The sequence below is a fragment of the Tetrao urogallus genome (genome assembly GCF_951394365.1).
Source record: "Tetrao urogallus genome assembly, chromosome: 21".
NCBI lineage: Eukaryota > Metazoa > Chordata > Aves > Galliformes > Phasianidae > Tetrao > Tetrao urogallus.
In genome coordinates, this window is record NC_136834.1 from 3,596,363 (window position 1) to 3,611,982 (window position 15,620).

At 47.8% G+C, this 15,620-nt stretch overlaps 1 protein-coding gene across 1 annotated transcript; it reads right to left on the reverse strand.

The window, feature by feature from the left end:
- Nucleotides 1-7,901: 7,901 nt before the first annotated feature.
- On the reverse strand, nucleotides 7,902-13,733 carry H6PD (hexose-6-phosphate dehydrogenase/glucose 1-dehydrogenase; the record flags this gene model as incomplete). Its single annotated transcript, XM_079545403.1, has 4 exons — nucleotides 7,902-9,259; nucleotides 9,922-10,191; nucleotides 11,776-11,893; nucleotides 13,107-13,733. 4 exons carry the CDS (start codon nucleotides 13,731-13,733, stop codon nucleotides 7,902-7,904), a joined length of 2,373 nt encoding a protein of 790 aa, XP_079401529.1.
- Between the last annotated feature and the right edge of the window lie 1,887 nt (nucleotides 13,734-15,620).

The following is a 15,620-nucleotide window of genomic DNA, read 5'->3' on the forward strand; positions in this document are numbered from 1 at the left end:
ATGGGAATGGAACAGAGGTCTCCCAGGTCTCAGGCTGGTTTTGTAATATCCATTAACCTGTCTGGGCCTGAGAAAAGGGAATATTGCAGTAGTTTAGGCCCTTTTCCCAAGAAGAACGTTGAAGATAAACTAAGAGAGAAACTAAGCTGTACCTCCAGGTGGGATTGATGCTTTCTCACATGAGGACGAATCATCTCACCGTGCTGTGAGCACTGCTCTGTGCAGGATTCTCTTATCCTCTTTTCTTTATGTGACTTCCAATTATGGACACAAGTGCACAAAAACATACCCATGGCAACAGAGTATTTTGTTCCACAGTTGACACTGCTTAAGTTCATCTCTCGTTCACACTGAGGCAGCCACACTCAAGTTTGGGAAAACAGCAGGTTAACAAGTGCCATATGGTGGGTTGCAATGATCCTTCATTGACCCACCCTGTAAATAGAAGTCCGTTCTAGTTTACTCAAGCTGCTGCATCCATTCCACTGAATCACTGCGGAAATTCAGCTGTTAGCACCAGCAGCGCATAAATCCTGCCACACTATTGCAAAGGTGGCTTTGTGAAACACAGCTCGTCACTGAAGGGAGTCAGGTTTGACAGTCAGGAAGCATTTTGAGATCTGGTGCTGATGATCCCAGAAGGGGCACCTGAACTATCGCCAGCTTGATCTTCTTTGTCTGAGGGCTGGCTCACAGTCTCACATATTCTTGTGTGCTCATTCCAGTTGTGCAAGGCTTTCCTGTCCCAAAAGAAATTGCTGTCCCTTAAAGGGACGAGAGTAAATGAGGTGGAGGGGGATAATAGCAGTGGGGAAGCTGGAGGAAACCAGATGCGACAAGTGCTGAAGCAGAACTTTTCAGCTTTGTGGTGGCTTCCAGCCAGATGAGATCACAGCTCCTACAGAATCTTGTCTCCCATTATTTCCTTAATATTTTACTCTCTTCCTTAAGAAGCAGGAATTGCTAATCATCACCTGCCTTGAATACCCTCTGCATTTGAAGCAAATAGTAGCAGAGGGGGGTGACTGACAAATGCTGGTGTTTATGGCCTGCAAACGGAATCCTTCTAAGCCTGTTTGGAAAACTGACAGGGGATGTAGTCTGGATTAAAAGAGACTTTTCCACCTCTCATCCCTGTGAATTTATGTTGAGATTACTAAAAGGCCGGCAAGGAGAAATGACTTGGCAAGCCTCCTTTCTTCTGCTCAGCATTCAGTATCATACATCAGCCATGGGGTCTGGTGGCAGGCAATAAATAGGACTCTTTGAGTATCTGAAGCTAAGCATCAAAATCCTTCCTAAGATCCCTAAGCACAGCTCTTGGCTGCCGCAGGTCTTGTAGGTACATTGTATGATTGGCTGATAGTAACCTTGCAGTAGATTAACAGACTGTGTCCAGAAAGCTGATCCAATTACTCTGCATCTGGGGATGAGCATGAAGACAGGCAGCAACCATGCAGCTTTCTGGAGAGACAGAGAGACTAAACACTGCCTGGAAGCGTGTATGTGCTACGTGCAGGCTCTGCCTGTGGGAATTAAGGGAGACAATGCGACAGATAGGGAACAATGAGTGTCTGTAATGTACAGCAACAAAGCCAAAGTAGCCCAGTGTGCTGCAGAACAGAGAAAGAGACTGTTAAACAGCAGCCCCATGAGGTAGAAATCCTGCCAAGCTGCTTAGAGGACAATCGACAGGCCCTCCTCAGCTGGAAGGTGGCTCAGTGCAGCGGAAAAGGCTGTGAAAGAGTGGGATGATGGAGGAAAAAGAGGCATCCTCAAGGGATCCTTCACAGAAAAAGAAAACAAAGTCACCTTCATTTTTGTTACTCTCTTCTTGTGGGTTCAGACCTCAGCGCAGACAACACAACACTTTGCCCACTGCAACACAAACAGATGAGGTGAGGCTGTTGTGTGAAATGAAGCCCTGCCTCAGAAACAAAGCAGATTTCAGGTATTTTGCAGAAGGCCAGAAGAGAGTTTCACGTTCACCTGGTGAGCAGGGATGTCTGATTCTCCAAACCTCCAGTTTTATTTGAAGCAACCCTTCCAACACCACCTGGCCGCCCAGCTACCTCTGAGCTAGCCATCCTACTGACACGGCTCCAGCTCTCCATGCAAGCACTCCCCTAAAACCACAGCACCTCTACGAGCTGGGACAACACTTGGCAGTAAGAAGGACGTGGCGTAACGCTCCCTTTGCTTCCTGCGCTGCGCAGCACAAGGCTGTGGGAGGCTGAGCACACATCACAGCCTGTGCACAAGAAGCCAGTGCGAGCGGGGAAGCAGAAAAATTAGTTCCTGGGCATTTTGATGGGAAAAAGAAAGGAAGGCATGAAAGCAGACTGGAAAGAGCCAGCGCAGGGCTCAGCCCTGCTTGTTGCAGTCACTCGCAGTGTAGGGGAGCAGCACCCTCTGCTGCTGGCATGCTGGTCTCCAATGCACCTTTTTTTCTTCTAGAGACCTAAGTACTAGGAGAGAGGAGCTCGGAAAGGAAATGTCCCTCTACAAGTCAAAACACTGCAGCGTGTGGGTGGTTTGTTTGTCAGACGGTTTGGTCATACAGCTGCTAGAAGAGGCGATGCCAGGCAGCATCTGCTTGCAACAGATAATAATGATGAGGAAAGGCCCTGGCCTTGTGCTGAAAAGATTTTGACTGTTGCTGCTCCCTGGCAAGTTCTCTTGTTGGTATTGTTTGATTAGTGTGACTCAACACACACAACAGGGAGCCTGTGGATTAAAATCTCCCCTAAATTCCTCTAGCAGCCTCCCTGCAGCCTCTTTGAAACGCCCCACATCCCTGCAGGGCAGCTGATTTATTATTGCTGTGCACCGAGAGGGAAGGGGAACTTGGCAAGCAAGGTGACTCACTTGCAGGGAATCAGGGCAGAGCCTGCACACAGCTCCTCTATGCCAACCCTGGGCCAGCAGAATCACGAAGGAGCAGGAGGTCCATGCATGGATAAGTGGGACCAAGCAGGAGCCATGCAGCCACTTGAATCCCAGCTGCCCAAAGTTTTTTTCCTCCTGCTTGCTTTTTGCTTTTCCCAGATCAAACTGTTTAATATTAGGTTCATTCCACAAGCATTGTCCCAGATGAGATATGCTCCCCCCCGGCATACTGAGAGCACTGAGTCTGTCTTCAACTTTCCTCCCTCTCCCTACTTGCATCCCTAGCATCCAGCCCCAGGATCCCTTCCTCCAGGGCAAGTTAGCTGAGTGATGCCCACTGCAGCTTCAGTACCCCACAGATCATCCAGAGACACAATCCTCTTCCTTTCTGCAGGCAGCACGGGGGAGTTTCTCCAAGTCTTCAGGCACACAAGGTACTGTGTCAGCTCATAAAATACACCCAATGTAAGAAAAGAAGCATGCAAAAAAAAATGCCCAAACCCTGCTAAAAATAGGCAGGGATCTACAGAAAATAACCTCCTTGACTGTTTGTCTTTGTGCACAAGGTCTCATTTCAGCAACGCTGCTCGGAGCCAAACACTGCTCACACAAGACCCAAATTGTTCTGTGGGTAGAGATGCCTACAAAAAGGGAGCCCTGTTTAAGGAAAAAATGAGGCGATGTCTACTCAGAGCACCATCAGGACACAGTTAACGTGGGAAATTCTTCTCAGTAGAGCAATCTGTCAAACAGAGACAGCGGTGCTGCTGCAGGGAGCAGTGCGGGCATGGCTGGGCACAGCCTGCCGGGATGCTCACAGGAGAGCCTGGTGCTGCATTGCTACAGCACAGCGCGGCAGCATCTGCAGGGAGCGGCATCGAGTCGCGCTGCCCACAGACATCTCACAAAGCAGATTGTCTTGAGATCTTGCTTTCAATCTCCACCATCTCCCTTATTTCCCCTTTTAAGGTCATCTGTCTGGTGGAAAGGAAGCCATAAACCAAATCTCTGCTAAGGAAAGCAATGAGGCTGGAGGCACAGACCCTACTGAGGGCTGCCCTTAGCTATGGCTGAAGGAGAAGTCAAGAACAGCATCACAAAATTTGTTTTCAAAATAATTAAGACACTGGAGGCCTTGCTGCTCTTACCACCTGCCTCTGCTCACTGCGTGTGGGGAGGATTCAGTGATGCTGTAACTGCTCAAAGCATCTCCCTGCAGTGACGTGCACTGACTTCTGAACTAGAATAAAACTCTCTCTAAACTAGAATTAAAGCATTTCTGACCTGGGTAAGAAAACATTGTCCAGGCCCCACGGCACGAGCACTAGGCCTCCTCACCTGGACATCATCTCCAAACAGAAGGGCTGCCCAGATAATTCAGCACTGCTAACAGCACTGGAGAGTACCAGAACCACAGCAGGGCAGAACTGCCAGCTGGAGACTTACCTCAGGCACCAGCAGGACTGGGCGTTTCACGTCCTGGTGCTGGATCCATCTTCTCAGCTTGAAACAGCCTCAATTGCTCCTGTTCTGAAAAGCCCTGGCCTTGTTCAGATCATACAGACACACACAAAAAAAAGACTTGGCCAGTAAGAGCAAATAATAAAGACTCCTGTTTTTAAACTGCAGAACATTCAAAAATGTCCTCTTTGCACAAGGAGAGCTTTAACACCTAAGGAGAGCTTTAATCACCAACAGGATTGGGGCACGCAAGGGAATAAATCAAGACGACTGTCAAGCTTTGAAAGAACTTAAAAGACATTAATGCTAAAAAAATATTTATTTTTTTATAAATATAAATCTCTATTCGTGACACAACATGAAAGGAAACATAAAATTTACTCATGGGAAAATAAGATTTTACAGCTTGAGTTATAAAAGTTACAGTGAGGAAAAAATGAATTCCAGTGTTAGTTTTCTGTAAAACAGTAAATATCACACCACCGAATCACAGGAATGCAATGAAGAAACCACTTGTCATTAAAAAAAAAAAAAAAGGAATTGTTATCAATATTCACTTAGAGACAGACTCTAAGCAGTTACTCCATGGATTTGCTTCTGCAAAGAAAGGTTAACACACAACCCCTCAGGAAGGTGCAGCCTCCCTTTAATAGCTTTCACTAAATAAAAATAACGCTGCTCCTTGGCCTACAGCCCAGCGGATTTCTACCATTCTTCTCCATCAGATTTGTTGCTGGTTCTGCCCTTCTTCCCATCCACGGTCTCTCTTGCCAGTCACAAATGTTACACATTGCAAAATATTTATTTCTCATTTGGCAAATGACAGTATTAAAGAGCTTAAAAGGAATGTCTGTGGAAAAAATATATATACAGTGCAACCCCAGGAGCTACGCTCACTGAGGAAAACACACACAAGTTTCTAATGGGTTTTTATAAGATCAGGATGAATTTCAGGGTGACCCATTGGGGCCTTCCCAAATGATCCCTATCTTCAGCTCTGAAGAGCAGCTGCTCTTGGGCTGGCGGTGATAACAACACTATCTACAAGTGGAAATAAACCCCTCTAAAAATAAAGATCAGTGTTTATTTTGAAAGGTACCAGCCAAATGTTATAAAAGAACGTGCAGAAACGAGAAAACGCAAATGCCAGTCATTTGTAAAGCAGGAATAGATTCTGCCATTGTAACAAGATATTTATTCTCACATAGGTCCATTTTTCATTATAACTTGTTCCATCACCCCAAGCACACAAGAACTAGATTCAAGTTAACACGGCTACTTTTGTTTAAAGAAGGAAAATGACACTTAAATTTATGGACATACCAGACCTAACACATCTTCCTCCGCACAGCTGTTTCAGCCACTGTGGTATATTTTAGAGCCAGTGTTTGCTAGCACTCATCTACTTGTTCCAGTTAACTTCTCTGATTCCAGACTTCACTCGCACCAAGGTGCCTGCAGTGCTTGCCTTCCTCCTGCATTTCTATGCTATTCTCTTTCCTGCAATTTATTCTCACCCTTTTGTGTTTCTGCTGGTAGTTAAGCCAGCTGAAACCGCAAAACAGGCAGCAGCAAATGTACTGATGAGCACACACAGAATAGAGGGATAACCAACCATCCCAGGTGTTAGAGCAGGCCAGGTAAGGCACTCATCTTTCTTCTGCAGATGATACAGCTGCACCAGAAGTCCTATCCTTTCCCATGCAAGAGCCAAGTGATGTGCATCGGGACAGCTCAGCTCTGCTTAGTCAGCTGCAGTACACAAAATGCCATTTTTCAGCACCATCTGCAGGCTTGGGAGGGGGCTGCCAGAAACCACAGCCATTCCCCGAGCATTTGGCCTCTTCCGGCAGCCCACAGTTTCTGCCAGCTCATGTTCTCCCTGGCCCTGTTTGCCTAGGGACTGCTGACCATTAACAGGCTTTCTGGAGTTTGCTCAGTACTCTTTTATCTGCACAATTAGCAGAGGATAAGAATTCTGATTTCTGCATTAAGATGAGCAGAAAGAAAAGCAAGGACTTGAGAACCTGGGAGCATGGGCCATTCAAACTGTTCCGTGTGCCGCCAGACCACAGCAATTATTTGCAGCCTGATTTGCATCCTCATTACCCGGATTCAGCAGATGCCACAATGCAGAGAAGGATTTGAGGCCAATGCCTATCATCCAGCTGCATCAAACAAAGTCTCCTTCCTTCCACATCCTGTGGAACTGCAGGTCTGTGAAGGGTCACCAAATTCCAGGTGCAACTACTGAGGATCCCACTTTCCCTAGGAGGCTACAGGGCTGTGAAGGGTGGCACAGCCCCATGCCACACAACTCACTGCTGCTTCCTGGAGTCCAGGCGCCATTTCGTGTCAGCACTGGGGTCCCTGCATCACCCCCAGCCCCATCACCTCCATCCAGAACACCCCAAGTTGGAAGGAACCCGTAAGAATCATCAAGTCTAACTCGTGGCTCCACACAGGACCACCCAAACATCAGACACCATGACTAAAAGTGGATGCGTGCAGAAAATTCCCTGCCATTCTAAGTCAGTGTCCTGGAGCTGAAATCCCACCACCCCCATCCCCAATCATGTAACTACCTTAATGCACGATGTAACGAGGGACATGTGGATGGTCTTTAAAGCTTCAACTCTGAGGACAGACAAAAAATGTTTTAGAGAATGAGACAAACACAGAAGATGGATACGGAAAACACCACTCCTTTGCTGGCTAAACACAAATGACTATTCTGAACACCAAGGTTTTCCCTTAATAATTATTGTGCTACAGCGAAATAACAGCTTTGCAAACTGCCATGTTCCTCACTCTGTCCCCATTACTCTAACAGCCTAAAAAGCAGTGTGGTTTCCTTCACCATCCCCCATGGTACCAGCTTCCCACTTAAGGAAAGCAGCAAATTACTGCATATAGACTCAGCCCCTGCTGCTTGGCAATTGGCGAAGACCCAGAACTACAGAGAGCTCACAAACTGGTGTCAGCATTTAGGGGACACATGCCATGAAAGCTGCAGGAGAGCCCAGCCCTCGTCTGTGCTGGCTGACATCATGATGGGCTGCATGAATAAGACAACAAACTCATGTGCACGTGAGACCTATTTTGCTGAGGCCACACCAATGTCCCAGACAAAGCTGAGCAGAAGACGGACATGTCATTACCACGTCCATCTTCAAACCTGAGAATATAAAAGAAAATTTCTGGCAGGTATTTAATTTAATAAGTCTCCATTGTGTCTGCGAGGTAGCTCAGTATTAATAATCAAAAAGCCTGAGAGGAGAGAACTGAGGCACTTCAAGGTGAGGTAATGTGTCCAAAGTCACGGTTCAGTCCTGGCAGAGCCAGCAATGCTGCACTGGGCTCTTGGCTCTTGCTTAGCTCTGCACACTGAGCTGAGCTCAAATGCCACAGGCACTGCAGGCCACCAATTTCCCAGAAGGTGACAGCACTCTGTCAGAAACTGCTGCTGGCAACAGAAAAACATGGGCACTGTGTAGGAAAATCCAGGCTGTAAGAGCCAGGACAACCACGGAGAAGGGACACTAGGAACATCATCCGAGCAGAGCTTCATAATCCACGTACCACACCAGCTGTCCTGAGCTGGGGCTGACACCTGAGATAGGCCACTTTCTTGGCTCACGGCCCACCCTGCTGATCTGCGTGGTGATGTCATGTTTGCCCTTCCCCATAACTAGGACAAACACCTGTTGGGCCTTGTTGATAAGGGGCAGACTGAGGCTCATCCTCTGGTGAGGTTTGACAGGGCTCTCTGTCAGTACCACAGCCTGAGCCCCTTCCAGGCCGTTTTCAGAGTGGGGGAACAGCGAGGCAGTATGGCCATCAGTGCCCACCCCCAGCAGCACCAGGTCAAAGCTGGCGTTGGCCACCAGGGCCACGATCTCCTTGGCGTACAGCTCTGTGCCTCCGTCCTCTTCCACACAGAGCCGCTGGTGCAGGTGCACGGGCATGGGGTGGACATTGAAGTAGGGAACCCTGATGTTCTGCAGGAGGTGGTTGTGCAAGCTGAAGAAGTTGGACTCTGGGTCGGTGAGTGGGACGCAACGCTCATCCACCAGCCAGAGGTGGGTGTGCCTCCACGGGAAGTCATAATGGTGTCTTGCCAGCCGTTGGAATAGGGCCACCGGGCTTGAGCCGCCCGAGAGGGCCAGGTGGAATTGCCCAGAGCGTGCCACGGCTCTGCTTGCTGTCTTCTCGACATCAGAAGCCAGCTGGGAAATCAACGCCTCGGACCACGCTGAGACCAAGGGGCTTTTTCGAAATTTGGACTGGATCGTCTTGTAATCACTTGGCATCGGCCCACTGGGGTTCAGCAATTCCACTGGCTCTGCCACTGTGAAGGTCAGTTCCCCACTCACCATTTCAAAGTCTAAGAACTGCTGGTTCTCCACTCCACCAGGGTAGAGGCGCGGGGCCTGGTGGGAAATGCTGTTCAGCAACGGTGTCCAGAATGCCCAGGAGGCCAGCAAGTTCTCAGTGGTTATGAAGAAGTCTTTCCTGCCATGGTAGATGTTGGAGATGAGGACAGAATACGCATCTCTCTCTTTCACAGGGCTGTACACATAGTAATCAGACAGCAGCTGTCCAAAAATGTGCAGGTCAGGCTGCCCTACAACTTCTCTCCAACTGCTTTTTGGCATGATGGGCCTGAAAAGGTTCCTGCTCACCAGCACTGCTGGGGTGTTGAGCACACCATGTCCAATGTAGAACACAATCTGCTTGGGTTTACACTGGCTGTGCCCTGCATCCCTCAAAGCCTCACTCTGTGTGCAGTAGGCCCGGTTCTTGAAGAGAACTCGGACATAACCTACCCGTTCATCCAGAGCTTTTCCAGAAGTAAGGAGGAAAGGAACCCCTTCCCAACGCAGGCTGTCACTGTGGACAAGCACACCTGAAATGACACAGTGATCTCAGCTACCAAATTCAACTTGACACCTAAACAGCAAGCAGATTTGTGAGGAGCTGTCATCTAGCCACTCTCCTTCCTTACCTCCCAGAAACCCTGGCATTCACTGTGCCTCTTGCTCCACATTTAGCTCTTTAACAACAGCACAGGATTAACTGCTCTCCAGGTACCTCTGTGCTCCCTCCCAAGCATCCTACTTGCTCAACCCCTTTTTGCCTTGAAGGAAAGGCATTTCTAAGCATGAATGTCGTTCAGACAAAACCTTTGATGTTAAGAAAACACAGCACAGCTAGAGGTGGCCTGGTGGTCTACCAAAGAATTCCTAATGCTTTATCCTTCAAATGTAGAGAGCAACTCTGTAAGAAAGCAAAGAAGTTTGCAGGCCACTTCTAAAAATAACACACAGACCTTAGCAAGAATAAAGGTACTTTGCTCTTATGCAGTGCTTCCCATTTGTAGCAGTATTCGTTAACAAAAATGACAACAGTTCTATGTTTTTACAGATCCAAGGTACCACGTTTGTGGATGCCTGGAGTTACCCCCATGTCAGTTGTGAGGTCCAGTGTCATGGAGTAAGGATTCTCATCTCCTGCTCCCCTTGGCTCTAGAGTACTCCTCCTCTCCAGAACCCAGAAGAAAAAACTCACCTGCAAAGGTTGGTGTTGTGCTGACATAGTTCTGCCCCTTCTGCAGCTCCTCCTGTACATGGCTGGCATACGCCTGATACTGACCCAGCACAACACTCTGTTTCTCCAGGCCTCGCAAGGACTGCAGGGCCTGCAGCTTGCACTGCAAGACTTCTTCAGCCTTGCTCAGGTTGCCTGGGAGCTCCATGGTCAGGAACATCAGGGCCTCAGTGAGGTGGTTCTGCAGCACATCCCGGATGACGCCATACTGCTCATAGAAACTGGTGCGGCCTGAGGACAATGAGGAGGTAAGACACTGATAAATGAACTGAGTGTTCTGCAGCCCTGCCTTGTGCTATGCATGTGCCCAGAAGACCAAAACTGGTTTGCGCTGCTCTCCTTCTGATCTAAAAGTTACCATGAGCCTATCAAGCCTCTCCTTTCCCTTCAGACGGGTTTCTGAAATGCCCCTGCTACCAAAATGAAGATTTCACCCTGGCAGAAAGAGCAGCACTCTTCTCTGCCTCTTTTCCCCTGATTTTCTGTCCTCAGGAGGCTCTGGCTGAGCCATGCCCTTGAGAGACAAAATTTTGTGCACAAAGCTCTGCTTCTCCCTTGCTTGACTGCTCATTCAGGGGAAGACAGACAATGTACTTTTAACAAACATGACTCAAGCAGATACCTTTCTGTAATCCTTCAGCAGCAGGCTGCACACTGCAGACTACATCATGGCCATAGGCTTCCCCTATTGATTGATACTTTTATCTCCCTTGCTCTAATCCAAAGATACATTCATTAGTGTAATCAATGCTGCAGATTTGCTAGGAGCCAGGCTGCAGCTGAAGCCACACAGAGGAAAGAAGACGTCAAAGGAAAAATGACAATGTTTTTCAGAGAGGGGAGGGCACAGGGAGTAGCTGGGACTACTCACACACAGCACTGTTCTCCCCAAACCTCTCTGCAGTGCTTCCCTCTCCTAAAAATCAGGTCCCAGCTGAGGTCTAGGCTGCCAAACCAAACATTCTGCAGAGCCTGGTAAAGTCGCATTAATTGAGATTGTGGTTGCTGGGGGTGAGAAGCAGGGAGGAAGGTAGAAGAGGTGGTTGGGGGAGTGGAAAAGCAACCCTGATGTTGCAGAACTGAGGGCACCTGACATCCCAAGAACTGCTGCGGGTGGCAGTCCTTCCCCATTCCTTTATGCTGAGTACTGCAAAGCAGATGCTGCAGGACTGCAGGGAAATTGCAGCCATGTCCTTCAGCAGGATATCCATGCTAGCAACTCTGGGCTTCAATTTTTCTCCCTGCAAGGCTCTTAGTATCCAGAGAAAATGAAAGAGGCAGACAAAACCAGGCTGACCTGGGTACTGACAAGCCAGTTTGAGCAATGCCCAAGCAAGAGATACAAGAGCATCTTCCAAAAAATACCACAAACAAATACTCTGTACCAGCTTGATAACTAACAGGACAGGAACAAAAAAAGATTGCCAATAAAATAGCCAGATTATTGCATCACTAAAACAGAGGAGGTTTTAGATTGCATCAATTCCAAATGCAAGGCTTCTTACTGACATCTAAGATCCCTGAACTGCAGAAAGCTCCCTGAAATTCCTCCAAAGCTCCATAGCAGAAAAAAGGTGAAGCTTCTACTGACCTGCAGTCGAATTCCAATGGGAATCTTTTCTTGGAAGGTGATTCAGTCCCAAGCACAGAAAGTATAAGACAGTCTCTCTCCATTTCCAGGGAGCAGCATGTCATCCACCTGCACTTTTGTTTCTGCACCAGCACTGCCTCAGGGAGCACTTTCACATAATTAATAAGCCTGCTGGTTCTCCCTCTCACCTAGCTACCCTAGCTTTGTACACTCGCTCCACAAACCTTTAGCATCCACAACCTCCTTCAAGACGATCTCCACTCTTTCCACATGATGTCGGTTCCAAATTGGATCCAGAAACTGGCGGTTCTGATCTCGAAAAGGCAAGATATGAGCTACAGCCTGCAAAAAGAAACATGAAAGATCCAACAAAAACTTACCACATCTCTATTTCCTCCTCACTGCCCCATCCAGCGCTAGGATGAGGCCAGCTCTAGAGGGCCACACAGCAGAGAGAGTGAGAGTAAGGAAAAATCATCAAGAACCACAGTTACCCTCTACCCTAACCCTACTACAACACACAGTAGAACACTCTACTGACCGTACATTAAAGGTTTTGCTGAAGCATTCTGAGGTTTCATGTGAAAAAGGCTGAAAAGCAAGCTACAAGGCTCTCAGCTAATGTCCCTAAAAAGATTGAGTCCTAAAAAGGGCTAAAAAGGGCTGAGTCAGACTGTCCTGGGACTAACATATAGCTCCAAAGAGGTGAAATACATCAGATCAGGTGCTTACAACACTAAAGCCACCTTGGAGAAAAAAAACAGTAAAAAAGGACAAAAAAAAAAAAAAAGAAAAAAGAATCAACAACAAAACCAAATCAAAGCAAAAACCCTCTTAGCAGAGGTGGTCTCCTTATATTTGTTCATGCACCTTTCTGATTATAATCTGGTTGCAGAGCCACGGCTGGAGCAAGCTACTTTCAAAACGTGCTATTACATTTCTCTAAAACAAGGATGGCATGTCCTTGGATGCATCTCCTCTGGGACAATGCAGTGCTGCACATCCTGAGCCATCCTTGCAGCAGGCAGACCCTGCGCCCTGCCTGGAGCACAGGACAGGATGAAGCCTTCCAATCATCTCACAAAGCTAACATCCCATCAGCTTCATACCATATCAAATTAAAAACTGCTTCTAGAAGCCACGGCTAGCAAAGGGCCTGTGCAGTGAGATGGAAGAACTGTGAGAGGGAAAGGGCTTACTCAGCAAAACCAAAGCCCTGACCTTGCTGAGAAGACCAGATGAATTCTGCACCTCTCCCCCATGCACACACACAGTTTAACCCTACACCCTGGCTTCCCACTAGAGAGGGAACCTTCATCACAATTGGAAAAAAGCTCATCTGCACATTTCCTCTGCTGTGCAAGGGGACAGACAGCAACACACTACAGGGCATAAACAACTGTATGGAGCAACATAAACCAATGGATCTTGGGAGCACATTCAATGACACTGCCTGAATTTGAGAGGGGACCATCACTCCCATCAGATGCAGAGCTGATGCACTCTCCCAGCCACCCTCAGCCTTGGAGGGGACTGAGCATTGCACACTTCTTACCTGTTTGCCAAGGTAATGGTCCACCCGGTACATTTCCTCCTCCCTGAAGAAGCTCGTCAGCTCTGCAGCCATCTGCTGGGCTGATTCCAGGTCATGGCCAAAAGGTTTCTCCAGCACCACACGCAGCCAGGCACCTGGAGGCGGCCTGCAGCTGCTGTTGATGTGGCGGGCAATCTCTGTGTAGGCAAATGGTGGTACTGAGAAGTAGAAGATCCTTCCGGCCTCCTTCAGCCCCTCCTGGTGAAGCAGCACCTCAATCTCTCTGTTCAGTGCAGTGTAGTTTTCGGCAGTTTTCAGCTGGTGGTATTGGCTCAGCTTCAGGAATTGGTCCTTGAGCACAGCACACCTGTTGGGAGATTCATCTGGGGGACAGGTGAGCTTCTTCAGCACATCAAACATCAGCTTCTGCCCCGGCTCCAGATCTGTCAGCGCAGCCCCATGGAAGGTGAAGCTGTGGCCACTGCTCACTTGGTCTATGTAGAGCTGGAACAGACCCTGCCACAAATACTTCTTGGCTAAATCCCCTGTGGCTCCCAGCAAGACCACAGAGATGTGGCCCTGAGACTCCTCAGCCAGCGATGGCAAGGCTCCCATGAGCAACATGGTACACAGGACTCTTCTCAACATCTTGGGAGAGAGGAGGCAGGCTCAGGAACACTACAGAGAACAGGATTAGAGAAGAAAAATCAGTCAGTCCATGTTATAACACTGCAAAACACAATGTAAAGTGCCTCTTCTCCCATGGCTCAAAAGCCAGGACTTCTGCCTGGATCCCCCACCCAACCACAATTCTTTCCCCCCTCCACGGTTTGAATCACAGCAGGAAATGGAGCTCTTGGAAAGACTGCAGTCTCCTTGTGCATACCAAGAAGTGGAAATCAGTCTGTGCCTAAGATCTTCCAGTAGCACAAGAGTTGCTTCCAAGGCTCAGTTAATGAGCGGATATCAACGTCTTCAGACTGTGAAACTGAAATCCAATCTAATGCAGATTTCAGACCCGGCTACAAATGAACCTACATGCTAGCAAATTCAAGCTGCTGCTTTCAGCAACATCCTGTTTAGGACTTTGTTCAAGTGGCATTATGCTTTGTTGGCACTGCTTCATGTCAATATTGTCATAGCAGCTCAGAGACAAGCACGACCACTGGCAGGTTCAGCTCACAGGCTCTCCTTTAATGCACTGCACTTCCACGACTCATGTGGACCACCACTCTCATGAACACAGCTGAATTAGGTTCCAACAAGCCACTGGGAGACAAATGGTCCAATAAAACAACACGGGAAGAAGCAGTTTAGTCCTTAAAATGGAGTCTAGACATGAGCCAGTCTAGATGCTGTCTCATGACAGTTGTGTATGCAGCCAGGAAACAATGCTGGGTTTGTGTTCTGCCAAGTGCAGCTTTCTGTCAGAGAAGAGCATGTGGGCACCCACTCATTGCTGAGCCGGTAACAGCCGGTCTCCCTGGCCAAAAAAACCCTTTACTTGTTCTTATTTAGTCTCGTTTCTCTAATTCAAAATAAAGCTCTTTTAAGAGAAATGACGCACCCAGTTCTTACACTTAGAAACGGGGCAAAGACCTGTGATCACAAAAATCCTGAAATAAGTGAATATACCAACCTCTGTTCTCATTACAAGTATTAGTTCTGGTCAATAGGTTCAGACCATTTAACTACCTGTGTAGGAAAATACACCCACATAGCATGGATGCAGGTAGGAAAGACCTTTAACAGCCATTTTTTGATAGCATAAGGAAAACGTAGATGGCTCTATTCTGGTGCAACTGTAGTCTCACTGAGCTTTGCACTGGTACGATTACATCATTTTAAAATGGCAGCTTCATGAAAGTACAACTGGAAAATGGTCTTGGGTAAAAGAATGAGTGCAATGTTCTTATCCTTCTGTGGGCAAGGGGAGACAGAAAAGCATATCCTCAGACAAAAACATTCATAGCACGCCTGAAAACACTTCACTGGCTCTATTACAGCTGTACAAACAGAAGCTCTTAGCTTCTACCTGCCCAGACCTACTTAGGACTGTTGTTTCCTAACTGGAGAAAAAGGCCTGGTCCTTACTCCTCATGAATGGAAAGGGGATGAACCACAGATGCTGTCCTAGTTCTGACTGGTTCGCCCACTGGAAAACTCCTACATAAATCACTATTCCATCACAAAGCAACATAGGAGCTAAGTCAGCTAGAGAATAACAAACAAAACTTCTGAACATCTCTCCCCACCCTTAGCTTGAACTGGTCTTCATAAATCTCATTTTTCTCTACCCAGCAAACTCACCTGAGCAACAGAGGAGCTTTACAAAAGACGGACTGGCAAAAGCAGCTGGAAACTCATCTTCCTCACAGCCCCAATTGCAGATCTCTCTCCTCCTGTGGCTACAGACTCAACGGTCAATGGTCAGGTGAGCAGGATTTTGCAAGCAAGATAAGGCAGCTTGTTCCCCTTCGGATAAATGCAAGGAAAGGCTCAATTCCAGCAAAGAAAAAATGACCAAGCTCACAG